Source organism: Aureobasidium pullulans (genome assembly GCF_000721785.1).
Source record: "Aureobasidium pullulans EXF-150 unplaced genomic scaffold scaffold_7, whole genome shotgun sequence".
Taxonomy (NCBI): domain Eukaryota; kingdom Fungi; phylum Ascomycota; class Dothideomycetes; order Dothideales; family Saccotheciaceae; genus Aureobasidium; species Aureobasidium pullulans.
This window is the reverse complement of record NW_021941027.1, coordinates 300085-320202: the sequence shown is the minus strand read 5'-3', so window position 1 is coordinate 320202 and position 20118 is coordinate 300085. Positions and strand designations below refer to the sequence as shown.

Genomic DNA, 20118 nt, shown 5'->3' with positions numbered 1-20118 from the left:
TTCCTCTGCATGATTCTGCCCCAGAGCTCACAATTCTGCCCAAGACATTCATGGAACTGCAACATGCTTTCTCTCAGGATGAATGAAATTATCAAGCAAAACAGCCTGCTAGACTTCTACTTCCACAACGTCTCTGCAGGCATTGACTGCTGCAAAAAAAAAAGTGGTGGTATACAGTAGATACCTCTCGATGGAATGTTTCCTCGTCCAGTAGTACTCACCGTCCACGATTCACGATTCACGATTCACGATGCAGAAGCAAACAAACGTGATTGTTAATTAAGGTACGTAGCATTTCAAGCTCATCGCAATAAGGAGCAATGTGCTACAGATTGTTCAAGCACCTAATCTGTAAAAGCAAAAGGCGGGAATGATGCACCATCGTCATCAAGCAAATGAGACGGAGCGGCCTTGCACACTCGAGTTCTTCCTCGGTCGTCCCTTCTTCCTTGGTGTATTCTGCGAAGAGTCGATGCTCTTTCGCTTGCGGCCACGCTTCTGACCACTGCCGGGCGTTGCGCTTTCACCTCTCTCGCTTGGCGTTTCATATCCATCACCGTTCAATGTCATTGAGGTGTCCATGTCACCTTCCTCGTCCTCTCTGTCGACCTTGAGCTCACTGTCGACCGCCATAACCTCCGAAAAGGAAGAACAGAGCCTGAGTTGATCCTCAGGCGCCTCGAGGGCCTTCATAATCTCTTGGTTACGCTGAAGGTACCTCTCGGTCAGATTGGTCGAGTTGGGGATGCGTTGTGGTGCACGGATACCCTCCTTACTGGCCTTGCCCTTGGCCAACGTCTGGTGTCTGGACACGTTCCAGACACGACGAAGATATGTACGTAATTCCCACAAGAGTAGAAGAATTTGCACGTAGACAGTCAGCTCTCTCAAGCGCGCTGGCTCGACAGGCTTGCTTTGGCTTCCGGTGAAGGTGGTCGGGTTTGCAACACCATTCTCAACATCAGTCATTGGTGCGTCTTGTTCGATCAGCATTCGAAGGACATCAACATCGACCATGTGAGCCACAGGAGTACCAGTGTTGGCCATGAGCTTCTCGAGGCAATCGATCAGATGCTGTAGTTCATCGAACTTGGAGTAGTCGAAGAAAGCCAAGTTCTCAGAGACAAAGCGGGTGAAAGCGACATGGGAAGGCAGCGCGCCCGACATGTCTAATTTCGAAACATCAAAGCCCACTCCTGCTTTGCCACAGATTGCTGTCAAGAACTTGATGCGGATTTTTGCTTTGCCAGTCTTGAGCACTTCCCAGAAATGATGCATCTTCGAGGTTGGAGGAGTGCCAGTGTAACCCTGATTGCTCTTTGCCACATTTCGCTGATACTCGAAAGCTTGGTGAATTGCGCCAATGTGCTCTTTTTCGAACATAGCCTCGTGTTTGCTATAAAGTCCCATGTGTTCCTGGAAGGCAAAAGTGGCTATCTTAGCATCCGGACAGGTCTCAAGAGCAATGAAGCATGGTCCTGTCTCTTTAGGGTGTACAAGACCTTGACGGCCGATACTAGCGACCACTTGGACTGCATTGAAGGCGAGAGCATCGGCAGAAGTGAGAGCGACATGGCGAATCTTACCTAAGAACTGTTGAGCAATAGAGGTGGCCGCGCCGTCACGATCAGTCGCCATGTATGTATTGCCCAGCCTCTCGGTGCCGGCTTCCACACCAGTCCCGACTTTAATTTGACTCGACTCACCAGGCTTATCGCCAGCACAGTAGAAGTCTTTGAGACCAACAATTAAAGTCATAGGCAACTGCGGCTCATCAGACTCAAGAGCCAACTTGAAAGCACTGCAAACATCGGTGCGCATCAGTTGACCAGGCCATGCTTGACACAACATGCAGACACTATCGAGTGCTGCTTGACGAAGTACCATGGGCTGATTAGGACTTGTGAACGGGCATATCAGGTCGACTGCCAGGAAAGCCACATGATTGCCCTTGTAGTCTGTGAACTTCTCCTTGAAAGCCTCGAGATGAGAATCGAGGTTGAATGCTTTACCAAAATGACCAGCAATGGTGATGAGTCTTCTCGTTTTCTGCGCTGCAGCTGGGTTGCCGTTCATATCAACAACTAAGCCTCGCTTGATCTGATCATAGAGCGATAGTGTAACTTTGACGAGTCTTTCAGTGTTGTGCAATTCACCGTCAAGCGTCCAAAGGCATGTTGCCACCTCCTTGAGCTCTGCTGGTGGGAGTCTAGTAAAGCTTCCAAGAAGAGCTTGCTGAATGTTACTCAAGAAGTCTCGATTGAGGTTCTTCATATAGGGCAGAGTGTGACGGAGAATGACGATTGCCGAGCGATATACTAGCAGATTGTCGTCAGAGCTGAGGTTCTTGACATAAGGTTGTAGAGTCTGGAGCTGATCGGCAGTGAAAAGTTTGGCATTCGCAGCAGCAAAGATGGTGAGCGTTTGCAATACGTGTTGCTGCGGAGGACTTTCCGGAAGCTCGCTTGGATCAATGATAGCGTCGAACATTAGCTTGACCATCTCCTTACAGACTGCGATGTTGGGCTTTGCTGCTTTGGATTTGTCCGACAAGATCTGCTGTAAGAGCTCGGGCAAGACTGCCTCTGTGGTATCCGTCTTGCGCTTGACAATGTTGATCACCAAACTGGTTTGCTCACGTAGACGAAGCTTCTTCTTGACTGAGTCCGTGTCTGAACCAGAGATGGTGTGGAAAGGCGTCATCCAGATGTCTTCGAAAGTATGGCGAGCGAGCTCCACAATGCTTTCATCAGCGTCGGTGACTCGATTGATCAAAGTGTCTGCGATCAAGGCCTTCATGCTCAAGGCGTCGTTGCGCAAGTACATGTCTTTCAACATCTTCATCGCGCGCTTTCTAACGTGCAAATTGGCATCCTGAGCTCTCATGATGACGCGCTCGTAGAGCGTCGTATCTAGCTTCGGTCGCAACGAAAGACACTTCGCAATCAGACCCAGAGCAGAATCTCGAACCTGAGTTGAATTGTCCTGCAAACACCTGATGATGCTGTTGATGAAGAATGTTCCTTGATCGAGAACCGCCGGATCCATCTCGAGAAGTTGTTCAATACTCTTCAGACTCTTGCTTCGTAGGGAAGCTTGATCACCGGCCATAGTGCCAAGAAGCTTACTAAAGATCTTGTTGAAGGCACGACAGAAGGGCAAATTCATGGTAATTAAGACGGCGGCAAATCTGCCATCCTCTGTGGTAACCTTCTTGTACTCGTACTGGTCGAGCCATGTCGAGTCCTTGACCATGAGCGCCAGGCGATCTTCGAGTTTCGTCAACCTCGATGTACCTTGGATGGGTTGGAGAACCTGCTTGGCCCACTGAACGGTATGGTAACCACGTGCAGTCAACAACTCCTTATCTTCCGTACCTCTAGCCTGAAGATATTCGAGAACAATTCGGTAGGGGCCATCAAATGACAATAATTCCTCATCTTCCAGCTGCTCTGCGACAATGCTCTCATGGATCTGCAACAACATGGCTGTGACTTCCGAGCGATCTGTGTTGGGGTGACGAGCTGAGGATTGGGCCAGAAGACGTAGCTCTGTGATTCTGGAGGCCATGAGACCCATCAACTCAAGAGCCATGGCTTTCGAAGGCGCCGATCCTTTGTGATTTTCTGAAAGTTCAAACAGCTTTGCCAAAAGCACACGGAGGAACATCTCCGCTGCGGGCCAATCGGTGTTGCCCAGTACGTTCAAAAAGTCTTCAGTGAAGATGTCGAGAAGGTTTCTGTATGGCTGATCACCGGTTTTCGTTGAAGTCAAAGCACGCTGAACCATGTAGTTGACGACATAGTGAGCGTCTCTGTATGCAGCTTCAAAGAGAGGGTTGGAAATTGACGCTAAGTCCTCGGGCCCCTCGCTCACGCGCTTCTTGGGCTTTGGCTTGGGACGACGTTTCTTCTCGGTCTCGCTGTCGAAGTCCGAGTCTTCATCAGCGCCATCATCAGAAGACTCCGGATCTTTTTCCTCGTTCTCCTCTGCATCGTCCTCGGGAATGACTTTCGTTTTGGCTTCCATACGAGTCGCGCTAGTCTGAACCAACCGCATGAGAAGAGCTGAAACCAGTTGAATTGGCTTTGCATCGACCATTTTGAATTGACGAGCGCTTTGTCGGCCGACAGGAAGTTTTTCGAGAGAGGTCAAAATTTCATCAAAGATTGATTGTCTTTGATCCGGGTAGCGGGCAAAGACCTTTGCGAGTACATCCATGGCAGCTCTACGAGCAGTTTCAAATCTTTGAATCCCAAGCGCAGAATCCTTTTCAGCTGTCGCATTCTCGACGAATACCAAAGTTTTGCAGATAAATTCTGCGGATATGATAGCACGCTCATCGACGTCGGTCGCTGCAATGAGATCACCCAGAAGCTTGATGACGCGGATACAGACGGTGAGCAGCTGATTGAGTGGCTTGCTTTGGAAAGAGGCCACCTTGAACGCATCGCTGGTTTCCCCATTACTTCTCATCTCCACCACGGGGATGATGCAAGTCTCGACCACATGGGTCAGACTGTTCAGAAGAGTGATGAGTGTCTCTTCAGAGTACAATTGCTTCTCCTCGCGGCCAGCCGTCATAATACGTAGCAATGTTTTACAAGCAGTCAGACCTTGTTCTCCAATGGCGATGCGGTGAAGCCATTCATCGACCTCTTGTGGCGTATCTTCATCGATGCGATAATTGGCAAGACCTGCTGCGCTGGCAGCATGATCACACAAGCGTTGTATGCGGCTAAGGTCGTCGACATCAATGGTAGAGAGGCGACCATTGGAGACGACCTTGAGCAAGGCACTGTCAAGCTGTGTCTGGACGGTCGCTTGAAGGACCGGCGCGCCCTCAGTTGCGTCCTCGGTGTTGAAGAAGCGAGCAGCGTTGGACGAGACCATTCCAGACGTGTCGGCTTGCATTTGATCCTCAGCCTCAAAGATCTCAGCGATCAAGTTTCGAAGCCGTGTCACTGCGGTATTCGCCTTTTCTTGTAGAACGATGTTCGCCGAAGTCAGACGTTGATTGTCCTCGAATTGCGCACGTTTCTCAGCATCGGTCTTGGTGGCCTGAGAAATGTTCTGGGAAGGCACATAGTTGTACTGAGCGCGTTGTGCCTCGGTGAGAGCTTTCGGTATCACGACAGCGATTGTGGATCTTTGAGAGCTGGGTTGAGAGCCTTGCGATTGGGCTGGTAGATTATTGTGTGCTTGCGATGAACGGCTTGGTTGTTGAGAGGGAGGGGCTGGCGATAGAGTGATGGGTATCACAACTTGTGGAAGGGGTCTTGAAGCTGAAGACGCAGGTTGTGTCGCAGATGATGGAGGCGCAGTTGTTGGTTGAGAGCGGCTCTGATTGTGGTGGAGAGGAACGGGTATAGTTGCTGCCGGTGTGACAGTACGGGCCTGTGGCTTGGATGGCTTGGATACCGCATTGGAAGCCGGCGTAGGTAGAGTGGCTTTTGTGGCAGTGTAGTGAGAGGGAATAGTTCTGTCAAGAACCATCTTTGCGAAGGGGCCAAGTTGGATCCTGGATGGAGTTGATGCGGACTGGCCGGGACGAGAGTTGGACTGCGCAAACCTAGCAGGTTTGTTGAAGCGGTATTGAGTGAGATTGTCCGGGTTGAGAAGGTGTTGGACAGATTCCAGCGTCTTGGTCAACTGCTCCGAGGCTCTTTCAGCATTGTTGGCTTGCGCGTCGAGTCGCTCTAGCATTCCATGAGCCGAGATCTTTTGTTCTTCTGACGAGAAGATCTGAGCCGGGGACGAAGGAAACGCTAATGGAGGAGGTATGGCATCTGAGTAGAACAATCAGCTATTGTGCACCTATTGTCCGCCAACAGTACAATACCCAGAGTGAATGGCACGATAGATGTGAATGGCGAGAACGGGAGAGCCTCTGCGACCGTAGGAACACGCATGGCCTTGCGTGTGCCATTCGCATGGTTGGCGCCATTGGGATGCGACATTTTGTTTGGGAAATGTCCGGGAGTCTTGTCAAGTTGACATGGCTGCTTTTACTGGCAAGATTTCGAAGCCTGGGAAAGTCGACGATGAAGCTTGAATGGTAGCAAGCTGTCTAGTCTCGAAGCCAGATAGATCGGTCTGAAATTGATGACAACCGTTCATAGCAAAAGAATCACAAACTAGGCAAGTGCCACCCAAGAATGATGAAATCTTAAGAGAGTTGTTTAGGTAGGCAGGTACAAATTGAGCACGGATCTCCCGTTCTCACCTCCGCAATTCATGTGTCAACAGTCGCACAGTCTTGTCCTTAGAGTACGTTTGAGATGGTCCAATGTTTTACTTTTACGTTCGATAACATTTGCTATGAGCGCAATATAAGATATGTACAAGACAGCTAGAAACAACTAGTGCCGTATCACTTCATCAAAGTGGAATATAAACATTTCATTGGTCTTCTCTGACATCTCCGAAACTCCGTCCCATAATGTCCTTTTATCTTCAAACGCCTAAATTCGTAATGCTTTGCTCTTAAGCAGCAACAGGAACTGTTGCATACTCCATCTCTCCGTTCTTTTCAAACTCGGCCATATCCAAAGCAACAATAATGCTGTCTCTGACGACCTGGTCGGCGTCGTTCAAGAACTGCTTGAGTGTCTCCTCTACACCCTCCTCGTCGCCCAAGCTACCGAGAGCCTCGGCTGCTTCGTGACGAACCATACTACTCTCCTTCAAGTCGCTGAGCGCGCCAGTCAAAGCGGGAATGGAAGCGGGGTGTGAAAGTTGGCCGAAGACGAAAGCAATCTCGTGACGGAAAAGAGCGGAGGAGTCGGTGAAACCGCGTGCAAGGGCGTTGATGGCGGGGACGGCGGTGGGGAGATCAGGAGGAGAGCACAAGTCACGGAGTGCGAACATGGCGCGGTAGCGGTCGAATAGGGAGAGTTTGGCGTCAAGGAGAGTCTGTTCGAGTTCTGCAATGGAGGGCTGCTTTGCGGCAATGGCGAGAGGAGGTGCGGGATCGATTGAGGCGAAGTCGCTGCACACAAACAAGTCAGTCTGAGTCGCAGGTCTTGTCGTGCGATGTGTCTTACCTCTGCTTCAACTTCTCCAACTTTCCAGCATCAGAGTGTTCCCACTCAATGCGACCGACGGCGATGTCGCAAGTCTCCTTGACAACGGTCTCTTCGCTCTCATCGTCTCTTCTCTCGATGAGAAGCTTCAAGCTGGCCTTGTCACCGAGAGCGCCAATGGCCTCGGCGGCTTCGTGTCGGCACATGGGATCTTCCTCGCGGTCGCTGAGGACCTTTTGAAGGTAAGGGACTGCGGCATCGTGGCGGGACTGGCCAAGGCAGTATGCGAGTTCGTGCTTGAGGAGTGCAGATGGAGAGGCGAATCCAGCAGCGATAGCATCGATAGCGGGAATAGTGTTCTCGGTACGGGGCTCCTGACAGGCCAGGTACTTCAAGGAGAAAAGAGCGCGGAAGCGAGCGGCCAGCGCTTCGTTCTCGGAAGTCAGCGTCTTGCGCAGAGCCAAGACAGTGGAGTCGCCGCTAGGGATCTGAGTCTCCTCAGGGGTGATCGCTGAAGGTGCCATGTTGTGTGTTTTGAAGGTACGGTAAAAGTCGTTAGAAGCAGAAGAAGTTTTAGTGCCTCTAAAGACCCCGAAAAAGTCGTTCCACGATCGGGTATGTGGGGTACTCGATCGACCACGAACGCCACTTAAATTGATTATCAGATGTAGATAAGGAAATTTCCAGGGACAATGAAAAAGAGGAGACTCCATTCGTTTGAACACGCGATTCTAGAAGTACATAGGGAAGACTAGATCTCAGTACTACTCTTGGTAGGCACTGCTGTGCTTCCATCTCAGATCATAGATCTCCTCGACAAGGTCCTTGACTTCGGAGCCGTTCTCACAGTCGGTCCACTTTCCACCGTCGCGGATGCACCAGTTCTTGTCATCAACTCTGATAGTACAGCTCTTGGTGACCCCCTTCTCAGCACTTCTCTGGACAGACTTCTTGAGGAGCTCCCGAGAGTACTCTCCGTCGTCAACACTCAGACAGTGGTTCAGCTTGCCAAAGTCCATTCCGTGCTCCAGAGCGCAATCCTTGGCGAGATCTTCAGAAGGAATCTCGGAGTAATTACGGGACATGCACATAGTAAAGCCAAGGTAGACCTTAGGGTTGGGGTAGAGGTGAGCTGCACAGAGTTCGATGGAGTTTCCAAGGCACTCAGATGGGCCATGGAGGCAAGCAACACCGTCATCCTCAGAAGTCCTGTTGTCTTGTCAGCTAGTGTTCAGCTCGGGCTATGTGGTGTTTGTTATGCTTACTTTCCAATATAAGACAGCTTGAAGTCAACGAGGTTGCTGACGTTGACCATGGCAGAAAGGACAAGGTCGTGAAGACAGTCTCTTGCGTCCGGGCACTTGCTCATGATGTGAGCCTCCAAAGGGACTCTTCTAGGCAAGTATTCCTCGTTGATATCATCGTCCATCAGACCTAGCACCAGGAGGCCGCCCATCGGCAGGAGGAAGACAACGATGATGAAGATACAGAAAGCGGCAATGGTGATGCGGCCGCGGGTAGTTTGTGACCATGCACGTTCATATTCGCGTCGTGCTGTGAAGAGGTCTTTCGCTGCGGCCTGGAGGTTTGCTCTGGCCTCCTGCCATCTTGAACGGAGGTCCGAGAGCGTGGGCTCTGGCTGGTTCTCAATAAGAGGCTGTTTCTCAATCTCCGACATTTTGTATTTCGTAAGTCGATGTCGGGTGAAGTGAGAAGCGGATTAGGAGAGAAGATGATGGTTGAGGACATTCGCCACCCGAGTGGAAGCTCAAAACGGGAAGGCGCAGCCGAACATTCTCACGTCATCCTCGTGAAGTATCCTTTCTCCACCACAAACAACTTGATACAAACACTCCACTGGAGCCGACCTACAGGCCTGCAACATGCTATCGAAATGCAGGATGAATTTGATGCTGGTACGGTTTTCCAGAGAGAGCATGAGGGAGTAGCCACTCTCAGTGGTCATATACTCGGTTCGACAAAACATCCTGCAACCTGATAATCATTTAAGTGCCTGCCCTGAATCCGGAGAGCGCCAGGCGGAGCAACAATTCGGGCGCGATTTTTCCTCGTGTAGAACTACGTTACGTTGATATCTTCGCAGCTGTTGTCACACGAGAGTGCGGCAGACTCATGAAATCTCAGTAGACAATGCTTTTGCTATGCCAAATCTACGGTTCGTCTTGTTGGCGAGCATGCACTGCAGAGTCGTCCTCGCCTCTCCAAGTATAGAGCGCAAATTGTTGGAAAACAAAGACGCAGGCAATAAAGAAACCAATGATGCTGAAGGTAACCGCCAACTTGGCTTCGCCAGTCCACCAAGCTCTTTCAAATCCGCCGGGCAGTGGGTCCGTTGCATCCCAGATCAGGATAAACATACCGACAAGCATCGACAATGCACTAAGCGACAGGAAGTAAGTACCACACTGCCATAGCATAACGTGGCTCTTGCGAGCAAGTATCAGGCCATTACGATCGGGGTGCTGCTGACTGATAAGTCGTCGGATGTACTTCCCGGGATGCTGGTGACAAGACAATCTATGCAGACGAATCGATTGTTGCAATGCTGTAAGCACAGCAGCGACTGCGAAGAGGATTCCGCAGTACCAACAGGCGCGAACAGTCCAAGGAGATATCTTTCCGTTGGGTTGGATGACTGGCCAGGAACCTGTACCTGATAGCATCCCAGCAACAAGGCCTCCCTAAATTGAGATTTAGTACTGTGGAGGTATGACGACCTTGCGAGATGTCGAGTGCAGAAAGGTACGCATTCCAGTAGCGAAATTTACTGACCACGACACCGACAAAATTCAATTCCTGAAGCTTATGATCCCTCCATTGTCCTGTAAGTTTGTCCCTTCCGTCTTTATCTGCAGCATTGAGAAGTTTGTGCAGAGGCACAGTCGTTGTGGTAGCTTTGAAAAGGGACGCCATCCTACGGGTCGTCGATGATAATTGCTAGGAAAGAGAACTTGCGCCTTGAAGGGGCCTTTCCAGTTCCTATAGCATCTACCAGGCACTTATGCGACTGCAAGCACCCCGCAAACCATGGTGGCTGTAAATTTAAATCGTCATGGCGGCTTGTCTGCATGTATTCACATCGATGATTAGTCGTTGTACAAGGATGGGCCCTGTCCGCCTTTCAACCTTAAATCCATTCACGGGAGGTTGCCCTGGAGAGCGGGGTCTTTCAAGGGGCCAGATGCTGAACATTCTGGCCCTGCATATGAGTAGATTCCGTGCTCACAGATTCACTGCAGGATTTCGGTCCTGAACAGGAGCAAGCAGTCGTCTAATTAGAAGTGCGTTGTGGTAAAGTCGGACGACGCTTCAGCCGGGTGGCCTGTTGTGTCTAACACGTACGAGAACAGAGAGATTGAACTACACTAATACCTTACTAGTCTTTTTTCCATCCCAATCACCTTTACAACATACGTAGCTCCAGGTTGTATTGGTCCAGCTCCATCAGCTTCGTTTCCACAAACTTCTCATCGTCCTCTTCGCTTGGAACACCCACTTCCAGCAACCTTCTTTCTTGGACCGCTCTTTCGAGGTTTCGCCATAAGATCTCCTCGTCAAAATTGAAAGCCTCTTGCATCAGCTGTGCGAACCAAAACGTTCCATCATCTAGACTCCGACGCATCAAAGTCGACATGCGTTGGTCTTCTGGTATTTGATTCTGTCGTTTTTCTTCTTCCTCGCCCAAGCACTGTAAGAATATGGTGAAGTTCTCTTTGTAGTGATTTTCTCCGTTCTCGGTACGATGATGAAGTTGGACGCTCCAGAATCAACCATGGGGGCGCAGAGAACAGGAATTGCTGAGGTGCAGCATAAGTCCATTCCCAGTCGATGACACCAGTGAACTCCAGGGTATTCTCATCGATCAACACATTCCCGAATCTGAAGTCGTCACAAAATAACTTGAAAGGTCCAGATTCGTGCGTTTTGGAGGTGAAATACGGTACTAGTGCTTCCATCCGGCAGCGTAGTATAAACTTGCGCCGGGCATCAGCAGCGTCGTCGATTGAGTTCCTCTGTTTATGCAGGTGAGTGATGTTTTGCTGCACAAGATGTTGCATGTAGTCCGTAGTGGTTTCAAATGGAGGAAGCGTATGATCTACGAATGTTAGCATAAGGGAAGGACGATTCAAGCGCAGTCATACCATCTACAATCACATTTCCACCTCCTCCAACATCGTTCATCTTCATGGTCATAGGTCTATGCTCGATAGACCACGAGGGCAATGTATCATCCTCCTCGGCCATATATAGGGCGCCAATTTTGGTGAAGTCGTGTTCTGCTAGCTCCAGAAGAATACTGGCCATCTGACTGTAGATTTTGCGAAGCAGATTATCCTCAATGTCATGACGCAGTACAGGGCTCCAAGATGGTCGAGGAAGTTCTTCGATGACGTTGGTGACAGGTACGCCTTCAACCCAATCAGTGATGAGGAATGGGCCTATACTGGGATCATGATTGTCTGCAGCAGTGCCAAAAGCTATCACCTTCGGAACTGGTATCTTGGTCTTCTCCTTTACAAATTTCATGACTGCTACCTCACGACGTATTTTCTCATCTGGATGCATCACACGGCCAGGAATTGGAAAACGTACTGCCCATGCTGTGCCGTCCTTGAAGACGACCTTATGGCAAGAGTTGAATGAGCCATTCCTTTTAAGCTCCCATCTACATGGCTGTCCTTCGCGATAGCTTGATGCTAGCTTTTCGACGCCTTTGTCGCCGTATTCGTCGAGGAAATGCTTCGCCCATTTGTTGGTAGCATGTTGGTGGTCTTTGTTGAGATCATCCTCGTCCATTGAGGAGTAGTCGATGAAGAGATCCGTGAAACTTATGGAAGGTGGTAGACGGTGATCCTGCAAACTAAAGAGAGAGAGAATGAACAAGAGCCCCCAGGTGTGTATTTCGAGGTACCAACCTCGTAGATATAATACCCCCTTGCTTGGCGGTCTGTAGACGCGCGCTTACTTGTGAGATTACAGGGTACAGATTGATTGATCGAGGTAGGTCATCTGAGCATGGGTCTTTGTAGGATGTTTTTCAAATATAGGTTCTACTAGAATAAGTAACGAAATCCCTCATATTGCACCTGATCTCGTATTTCGTGATGAACCGAAGCTTGAAAACAGAAACTAAGGATCGTCAACAGGATTGAAGCGATAGATACTTCACGAACCATTGTTTCCCTCAACCCATAGGAACTCATCTTGTGAGAAGTGTCCTGCAGTTTGACAGGCATACAGCACGTATGACAAAGGGGTGAAAAGAACTTTTAAAGACCATCTTGCAGATCAAGCTCTCTTAGTGAATGCAACACCTCTAGCCAGGCTATCAAATTGCAAGATGCTTTTGAAAGCCAGCTCATTGTCCACTGAGAGTACCACTCTTATGACCCTTCTCTGGACAAACAGAGTAAGATCAAAAGAATCTTGCCTTTTGATGGCTACAGATAGGCCTCCAAGGAGATCGAGATGTGGATGGCGTTTGTCGAGGAATAGCCTGGATCCAGCCGGGCAATGAATCGCCTTTCTCGCAGCTTGCTTTTCCCAAATAAGCCAAGTGAAGTGATGAAAGAACAAGTGAGTGCGGAACAAACAAAAGTCGATTGTTTGTCAAGCTCAGACCACGCGCACCGCGCAGCCAATTTATCTCCAGCGCTTTTCATCCTTCTCACTCTCTCTTCTTTTCACAAGCACAGCAACACATCACGCATACCACCTTATTCATAGGTGCGTCATCTTGTTACACGTTCTGTGTGTGCCCCAGTGGCCACCGCATCGACACCCTTTTGTCTGACGCTCTGCGTTGGCAATTCTCCAATTCTCCAAACTTCCTTCTTATCGGGCACACTGTGCTGGTAATTCTCAAACCAAAATCCTCCCCTTCCCTCTTCCCCTCTCCCCTCTTGTCGGGCACACTGTGCTGGCAATTCTTCAAACCTCCTTCTTGCCTGACACTCTGTGTTGGTAATTCTCCAATCTCAACATGTCTCCCAAGACAAACAACTCCAACAAGGCGGCTCTCGCTAATATGCAGTTTGGCTCCATGAGCACCGACATGTGCGCGTCCGTCGCAGGTTTCTCCAGCAACGAGTTTGGTTCAACCCGAGACCAAAACACGACTTCCACGGGATCCACCGGCCCCGAAGAGTTTATCGATTTCGAAGAAAACGACCTTGGCGATGATGAGGATGACCAGGACGACGAGGACGAAATTGACTCCAGCGAGAACGACGAATCTGACGAGTTCGAGCTTCACGACGACGAGGATGATGACTACGAGGTCAACCCTGTCATCGAACGCATGCTCAAGATCGCCGAGGAAAAGGCTCTCGAGCAAAATGTCATCCTCCCACAGTTTGGCACAATCAGCGAGCGCTATTCTGGCAGAGACATCGGCGACCCCTCAAGTCCCGCTTACGACGAGCTTGGCTCTATCGACAATCGAGACGCGGCTTCCAAGGACCTCGACAAGATCAAGGCCGTTTTTGTAGTCGACAAGGACCGCTTCGACATTCGGACTCTGAAAGTCGAGCCAGAGGTTTGGATTGATTTTGAAGAATTCGACTTCGGCGAGGACGAGGAGGATGATGACAACCTTGAGGCCAACTCCGTCACCAACAGACAACCCAAGCTCGTCGAAGAAAATATCCACGAACAGGATGCCGTCGTCCCACCAGTTCGCCAATACAATATCATCAAGGAGCTTCCAAAGCATTCGAAATTCCAGGATAACCGCCCAGCTTACGAAGCCCTAATCATCATGGAGAAGCCGACCATCTCAGCAGCGGCTGCATTGGGTATATCTGGAGACAATGTTGAACTGGCTGTATCTGAAGACGATGTTGAACAAGCAAGCGATCAAGGACAGACCCCATCTCGTGAGCTTTTCACCACACAAGATCCCCTGGCTCTTTGGGAGCAGATCGAGCTCGCCCCATGGGAGGTTGAGCATTGTGCAAAGGCAATCTACACCATGCTGCAACGCATCCGATCATACAAAGAGTTCACTTCGGAGCTTTTGCAAAAGGAGTGGGCTATGGCCATTGAAGAGAACTGGGGTCCTCCTATTCTTGGCAGTCTCAAGCGCGCCGCGGAGGCTGAGTTCTGGAAGAACAAGAAGGATGAGAGGGAGAAGGTTCTCAGGAAACTCTGCAACCAGATGAGCCTCGTGTGAACTCCAGTCCTTCCCATCCAAGGCCGTTGAAAGAGAAGAGATCGAGATCGAGAGCGAAACGACACCGAGATGACCGAAGTAGCCTCCCTACCGCGATTTATCGTGAGCAGGGAGGCACATACAACTATCATCATCATCATCAACAACATTATCATCAACAACATCATCATCAACAACATCATCATCAACAAGATCATCATCAACAACAACATTATTATCATCATCATCATCATCATCGTCTAGTCGACCGCCGACACACGCGAGCCGGACGCCATCGAGATGATTCATACGCCCGCGAGAATGTTCTGAGCTGCGAATGAGCGTCAAGTGGGTGGGTGGGCGGGCATTTTTCTTCGAGAAAAATGCTTTTGTTGCTCTGCCCTTGCTTCGAGGTGGATTGTGGACGCTGTGTTCGCGTGAAGAAGTTTGCTCTAATGGCTGAGTAAGTTGATCGGTGAAACAAGGAAGGAACATGGCTGACTATTCAAGGCGAGCATGAATACGGGTATCCTATTGCGTCTTCTCTGGTCGTTGATCGATGGAGCGCTAGCACGGTAAGCAGAGAGCACACTTGTGACAAGTATGTCATGACTGATCAACGAGCAGCAGCAGCTGAGGAGGATTTGACCATACACTGTATGGCCTTGGGCGAATTTCACAGCACGCAAGTTGCATTGTGGTGGCAGGTCGGGTGGTGGTGTTTGGGCTATTCTGAGGACACGGCGGCAACTTTGAGACCTGCACAGCTTCAATGCCACGTCAGCTTGGTGGTTCGCAGTTCTCGTACTGAGGCAGGGTGCTCCAAAGACCGAGGCATTGGAGTATCAGAGCAGGACTTCATATCACTCAATTCCTAGCTCTGCCTTCTGAATCGCTAGAACTGATTTCTTCCCGCGTATCAACCTCCTCGTAACGTTCCTCGACATCGGTCTTCTCGTGCTGATACAGCTTCATATTAACGAACATGGCCCACAGTCCAAGATCGTATGCAATTCGGAGCGTCCCGGCTGCGACAAACGCAATCCAAAAACGGTCTTGTCCAGCAAGCACACCCGTCACGGTTGGTCCAGCTGTTGCAGCCAAGGTTCTCAATGTGCTAGTGATACCCATGACAGCGGTCCGCTCGTCCTCTTTCACGACTGCGGCAAGGAAAGCAGATCGAGGTGCTTGGTCCTATAGTTGCGTCAGGTCAGCGATTCGATTGTTACAGGAGCATAAGACTTACCATGTTATTCAAGCCCGTACGCAGGAAGAACAACGCAACAGTTATGATGACGGAGCTAGGTGCTGGAAAGAGAAGTACTGCAGCCGATGACGGTAGGTGAGTGAAAACCATAGTGTTGATCAGGCCTAGGCGTCGAGCAAGTGGACCAGCGAAGATCGTCGAGAACGAGGAGAGGAAATAGCTTATCGAGACAATGTCTCCCAATGATGATTTGCTGAGGCTGAACTTCTGATCCAGGTAATAAACGGTCAACGAATACCCAACCATACCATCGGCGAGCGAGTCGACAACAAGTAGGAACCACAGCTTATACATGACGGATAGTGTTTCCTTTGAAACCTGAGCGAATGCCACTTTCTTGGGCTTTGAGAGAGGAGGACCAGCAGGTCGAGACTCGTCACCCTCTTCGGTCCGGTCTTCAAGATTGCTGAGTAAAGTTCCTGACTCCTCGGTCTCGGCCTCTTCCTGTACTGAAAGCTCACACTTTCTGCTGAGCAGGAGAGTGAACAAGATATTGAATACTCCGATGCCTGAATACACCCAGAATACAGCGTGATAGGCGTCAAGAGTCGTCCATCCTTCTCTAGCGATCAGAGATGAGACAAGCCGTCCGGAGAGCTCTGACCCAACCGCAGAGCCCACACTTGCAGTGGTCACATACCATGCCAAAACATCCGCACGGGTCTTGGGCGTCGTGAGTGAAGAAAGTGTAGATTCCTCGATAGCGCGGAATGGACCGAAATCACCGCCAGTAGCACTAATCACGCCAATGACAGCCGCAACAAGCAGAATCCAGAAGTTCTCGAACAAAGCAAAGATTGCACCTGAGCATACCATCAAGAAGGATCCACCCAGTAAGACTTTCCGCCGACCTACCCGGTCAGCGATCAAGGTCAGTCCAGCAGAGAGAATAACGTCGCCCAAGAGGGTCAAAGTCATAAACAATCCGATACGGAAGTCCGAGAACTCAAGAGCAGAGAAGAAGAGGGCCAAGATAAGAGAGATCGTGCCATACGCGAGCATGCGGAAGCAGCGCAATAATATTATTAGCCAGGCATCTCTGCCAGTATCTCTGACATACTTGAGCCCAGACTCGTGGTAGACGAATTTCAAAGCGTTCATGTCTTGGTAATTAAATCACTGAGTCAAGCCTGAAGCGCGTGCGACACGAGAACGAGGCTTAAAAGCGAAGCACGTGGCGGAGATAACAGCTCTGCTAGCTACGTCATAATCATATCTCTACAAGTACATGCTCATCTCAAGGATCAAGTGCTTAGTTGTTCGGCATAACTTCCTCCCCATATGCTAAACTTTGTCACACGTACAACTATAGAACATCACAACTTCAGCAGTGTTAGGGGTACCTCCCCTGAGAGCGTGGTAGTTAGCGTCTCTCTGCGGACGATTATGCCGATCTGAAAAACATTGTGCATTTCTATATGCTAGACGACTCCAGACGTGGCCGCAGGAGATGGCTGCAAGTGACAGATTTCAGCACACGGGGAGGTTGTAAGGAGGTCCGCCAAGGTCCTTGAATTGTATACCCTTCCACGCACGATAAGGCGGTGATATCCTAGCTGGGAGATTGCGGTCTCCATCAAGGTAATCGGTGTGGTAGTCCTATCTATGTTGAGAACTCTCGGAACAGACAACGTTGTGAAAGGCCGTGTTAAAATGCTTGCATGACTTGAAGGAGACATATTTTCATGTAGGCGGTTGCTCAAGAAACTGCTTCAAGCTTCTTGGGCGACCCTGGTTTTCCAGACCCTTCAGTGCCCAAGTGTCTTGGAGATGGAACCAGAGAATGCCGGACCATCTGTTCATGAAGCTCGGGATTACTCTCAGGTCTGAGCAGGTCAGGCAGAGCACCCGCTTCTAGAAGCAGACGAACCGTCTGGGTATGATCGTAGAGAGCAGCCCACTGTATACCATTCTCCCCGGCATCGTTGTGCTCATTCGGATCCGCTCCGGCGGCAAGCAAGAGTTTTACGGCCTCGGTCTCGCCATATGTGGCTGCGACATGCAGTGCTGTTGAGCCACGTGCACCACCACGATGTTCAATTTGGTCTTTGGTGCACGTCGCTAATAGAGTCCTGAGTGGCTCGATGAGGCCTTCACGAGCACACATGTATAATGGTTTGGTGCTCCAGACACGCGGGTTTCCCTGTGGATAAATGACCTGATACCAAGCCGCGAAATTGCCCCCAGCTCTGAGATCAGAAGAAGCAGCGAACCTGGAAAAGGCAGTAAGGTGCTCGCCGCTCTCTTGAGGGGAAACTCGTATGTGGCGGGTCCAGAATGCTGATGCGTACTCCAACAGGGGCCAATCTTGCTTACGAGCATTCAACTCTTCTTGATCGGAGCATACCTGCTCAAACGAAGGAAGTGTGAGGTAGTGAACGCAGATTTTAGACATGTCGATGTTGGCTTTGACCGAATCAACATGATATTTTCCAGAGAGTTCAGGCGATGTCAGAAAGTCACGGACAGAAGAGTGGGCAAGTTCGATGCGTTGGCTACTAAGGTCGTAGTGAACCAAACTATACAGGGAGTGCACAACTGCCTCTGGTTCAATCAAACGATCATCTTCGTCAAAGTCGTCGGAAAATGTGAAAGAGACAGCTTCCGAAAGTTCACTAATAGTGAGCTGTCGTAGTGATGACACTAGACATTGTAACACTGAGGCAGCTGCTTGTACCATGTCATCGGGAACTCCTTGCAGTATCCCCATGTAGATTTCTCCAAGAGTGGGAGCGACCCCGTCTAAAGCCTTCTCGATGGCTTTTGGCGTGTGCCGTCGCGTGAGATCGTCAATCGTGCAAGTCCATCGAAAAGATCCATGATGCTGTCGTTGAAGCCGCTCTATAAGAGACGCTCTGAGCTCACGCCGAAGCATTTTCAGCTTGGGTTGTTGAGAAAATTGCGTGTTGATGTAATCGTTGATATCGCCACTAACCTTTCCTAGATCCATGCTGACTGTGTTTGGTGTGAGCTTAGACTCAGAGATGCTTTCCTGGATAATGTGTGCTACATTCTCTGTGCTTGACAGCATGAGTCTCGCTCGCTTGCCTTCAGTGGCAATCTGGAAGATTGCGCGAAGCACGATCGCCAAGTTCTTGCCGCACTCGTCTACGCCGTCAACTAGGATGAAAAATGTGGAGTTCAGGGCGTTGGTCATCTGTCCAAACAGATCGATGAGCGTTTTTATGTCAGGAGCATTTGGCAGGCTGTTCTGTGATTTCACTTTATCGTAAGCGCTTAAAAGAGATCGCCGAGCAGTGGGCTGGCTCTGGCAAAGTTGCACAATAAGCGAGCTTAAGATTCTATGAGGCTCTTGTGATGACAAGTCGTTGTAAGAGCAATAGAAGTAGGCTACGGCACACCTTTTCTGCTGAAGTCTGAGTGGTACTTAACATTAGCATATTTCTACAAGGCGGTAACAGATCAGGAGGACAGACTTGTGAACGCAAGCAGCTGTCAAGCAGGTCTTTCCTGAACCAGGCTTTCCATTCAGCCAAAGAAGAGGGCTTGTCCCAGGAACCCAACTGTCGAAAGGACCTGTGATGAACCAGGAGTTCGTTCCATCGAGCCGAGCAGAGGAAGCTGCGGTGTGAATAGATTGGGGGTCACCAGGATTGAGCCATCTGATCGCATCCATGTAAAGGGTCTGCTCTTCCTTCGATTGTTGGATATCTTGGATGGACTGCCGAAGAGCTTGTATAGATAGTTGAATATCTCTAGTGGTCTCGAGGGTATCTCGAATGGTTGCAAGAATGAAGAAGGACTTCAAGCGCTCAAGATGTGTTGCCAAATCCTGGATCTGGGGCCGTTTGAGAGGCCAAATGATCCTTCTTGCTAAGCGACGTGACCTTGAGATGTACTCTTGGAGCGTATTGGCAAGCTGCTCAAGTATTGTGTGCGTCTCGTCCAGCATTTGTCGAAACTGTGGTGATTCCAGATTCGGCGAGGCCAAAGTGTGCCTGCCGTCTTTACCAACCAGGGACAAGTCTTGCTCAATCTGAGTAAGTGCCGCGTGCATGCCGAATAGCTCGGAGCGTAGACGTGCGACTTCATTCTTGTACTCCAGCACTGCATCTCCGTAAGCATAGATTGTCTTTGTGATTTGAAGGACAACGCCGATCACCCCAATCACTGAGGCAGGATCCATTAGTCGACTGGAGCAGAAAGGGATGCTTGTTTTCAGAATCAACTATTGCAAGGAATCCTCTTGCCAGAACCTGTGGAGGACACCACTCTAATATATCTTAGGAGGGGCGCAGCGAGCCCACTGCCTGCAGGTAATCAAGGATGCATGTTCGGCAGGATATATCACCGAAACGTTAGTGTGTGAGAAGTGTTCGCTACCTACATCGATTCAAATGTTATTGCTGTGGTGAATATACTCGCACTCTTGCAAATCGTCACGCGTAAAGATGTAGAGATGCACAATGTTTTTTTGAACTCGATGCTGGGTTCAAGGAGAGAGCTTTAAAGAGTTGCCCTCTGTGGACAAAGCAGTTCTAGTCAAGATCATCATGCATCCGGACAGGTGTTTTAACGTGTATTGCTGCGGCGAGAGAGTCGACGTGACAGAATTTAGCACACGGGGAGGTGTGATTATCGTTTTCACATCCGCAGGAAGCCTGAAGCCGTGGAGCGCGTGCGACACGAGG

General features: G+C 49.9%; 9 protein-coding genes across 9 annotated transcripts; 1 reads left to right on the top strand and 8 right to left on the bottom strand.

The window, feature by feature from the left end:
- Positions 1-220: 220 nt before the first annotated feature.
- M438DRAFT_294786 (uncharacterized protein) lies at positions 221-6148 on the bottom strand. The gene is made up of 2 exons (XM_029901857.1): positions 5843-6148; positions 221-5789 (listed from the first exon to the last, which is right to left on the bottom strand). The coding sequence occupies exons 1-2, from the start codon at positions 5958-5960 to the stop codon at positions 388-390; spliced, it is 5520 nt and encodes a 1839-aa protein (XP_029761516.1). The 5' UTR covers positions 5961-6148; the 3' UTR covers positions 221-387.
- A 338-nt stretch (positions 6149-6486) lies between these two features.
- M438DRAFT_316782 (deoxyhypusine hydroxylase) lies at positions 6487-7549 on the bottom strand (the record flags this gene model as incomplete). Its single annotated transcript, XM_029902713.1, has 2 exons — positions 6487-6991; positions 7047-7549. 2 exons carry the CDS (start codon positions 7547-7549, stop codon positions 6487-6489), a joined length of 1008 nt encoding a protein of 335 aa, XP_029761515.1.
- Positions 7550-7789: 240 nt separating this feature from the next.
- M438DRAFT_272056 (uncharacterized protein) lies at positions 7790-8454 on the bottom strand (the record flags this gene model as incomplete). Its single annotated transcript, XM_029900530.1, has 2 exons — positions 7790-8234; positions 8291-8454. The coding sequence occupies 2 exons, from the start codon at positions 8452-8454 to the stop codon at positions 7790-7792; spliced, it is 609 nt and encodes a 202-aa protein (XP_029761514.1).
- Positions 8455-9253: 799 nt separating this feature from the next.
- On the bottom strand, positions 9254-9935 carry M438DRAFT_257571 (uncharacterized protein; the record flags this gene model as incomplete). Its single annotated transcript, XM_029899732.1, has 2 exons — positions 9254-9723; positions 9815-9935. Coding segments are annotated over 2 exons (591 nt in total), but the record flags the coding sequence as incomplete, so codon positions are not given.
- Positions 9936-10449: 514 nt separating this feature from the next.
- Positions 10450-11843, bottom strand: M438DRAFT_373749 (uncharacterized protein; the record flags this gene model as incomplete). The annotated part of the gene is made up of 3 exons (XM_029908448.1): positions 10450-10772; positions 10804-11142; positions 11189-11843. The coding sequence occupies 3 exons, from the start codon at positions 11841-11843 to the stop codon at positions 10450-10452; spliced, it is 1317 nt and encodes a 438-aa protein (XP_029761512.1).
- Positions 11844-13029: 1186 nt separating this feature from the next.
- M438DRAFT_334235 (uncharacterized protein) lies at positions 13030-14220 on the top strand (the record flags this gene model as incomplete). Its single annotated transcript, XM_029903695.1, has 1 exon — positions 13030-14220. The coding sequence occupies one exon, from the start codon at positions 13030-13032 to the stop codon at positions 14218-14220; it is 1191 nt and encodes a 396-aa protein (XP_029761511.1).
- Positions 14221-14263: 43 nt separating this feature from the next.
- M438DRAFT_193638 (uncharacterized protein) lies at positions 14264-14880 on the bottom strand. Its single transcript, XM_029899281.1, has one exon. It carries the CDS (start codon positions 14692-14694, stop codon positions 14308-14310), a length of 387 nt encoding a protein of 128 aa, XP_029761510.1. The 5' UTR covers positions 14695-14880; the 3' UTR covers positions 14264-14307.
- M438DRAFT_294778 (MFS general substrate transporter) lies at positions 14695-16579 on the bottom strand. Its single transcript, XM_029901856.1, has 2 exons — positions 15446-16579; positions 14695-15393 (listed from the first exon to the last, which is right to left on the bottom strand). Exons 1-2 carry the CDS (start codon positions 16565-16567, stop codon positions 15067-15069), a joined length of 1449 nt encoding a protein of 482 aa, XP_029761509.1. The 5' UTR covers positions 16568-16579; the 3' UTR covers positions 14695-15066.
- A 586-nt stretch (positions 16580-17165) lies between these two features.
- Positions 17166-19951, bottom strand: M438DRAFT_316775 (ankyrin repeat protein; the record flags this gene model as incomplete). The annotated part of the gene is made up of 2 exons (XM_029902712.1): positions 18904-19951; positions 17166-18843 (listed from the first exon to the last, which is right to left on the bottom strand). Exons 1-2 carry the CDS (start codon positions 19611-19613, stop codon positions 17166-17168), a joined length of 2388 nt encoding a protein of 795 aa, XP_029761508.1. The 5' UTR covers positions 19614-19951.
- Positions 19952-20118: the final 167 nt, after the last annotated feature.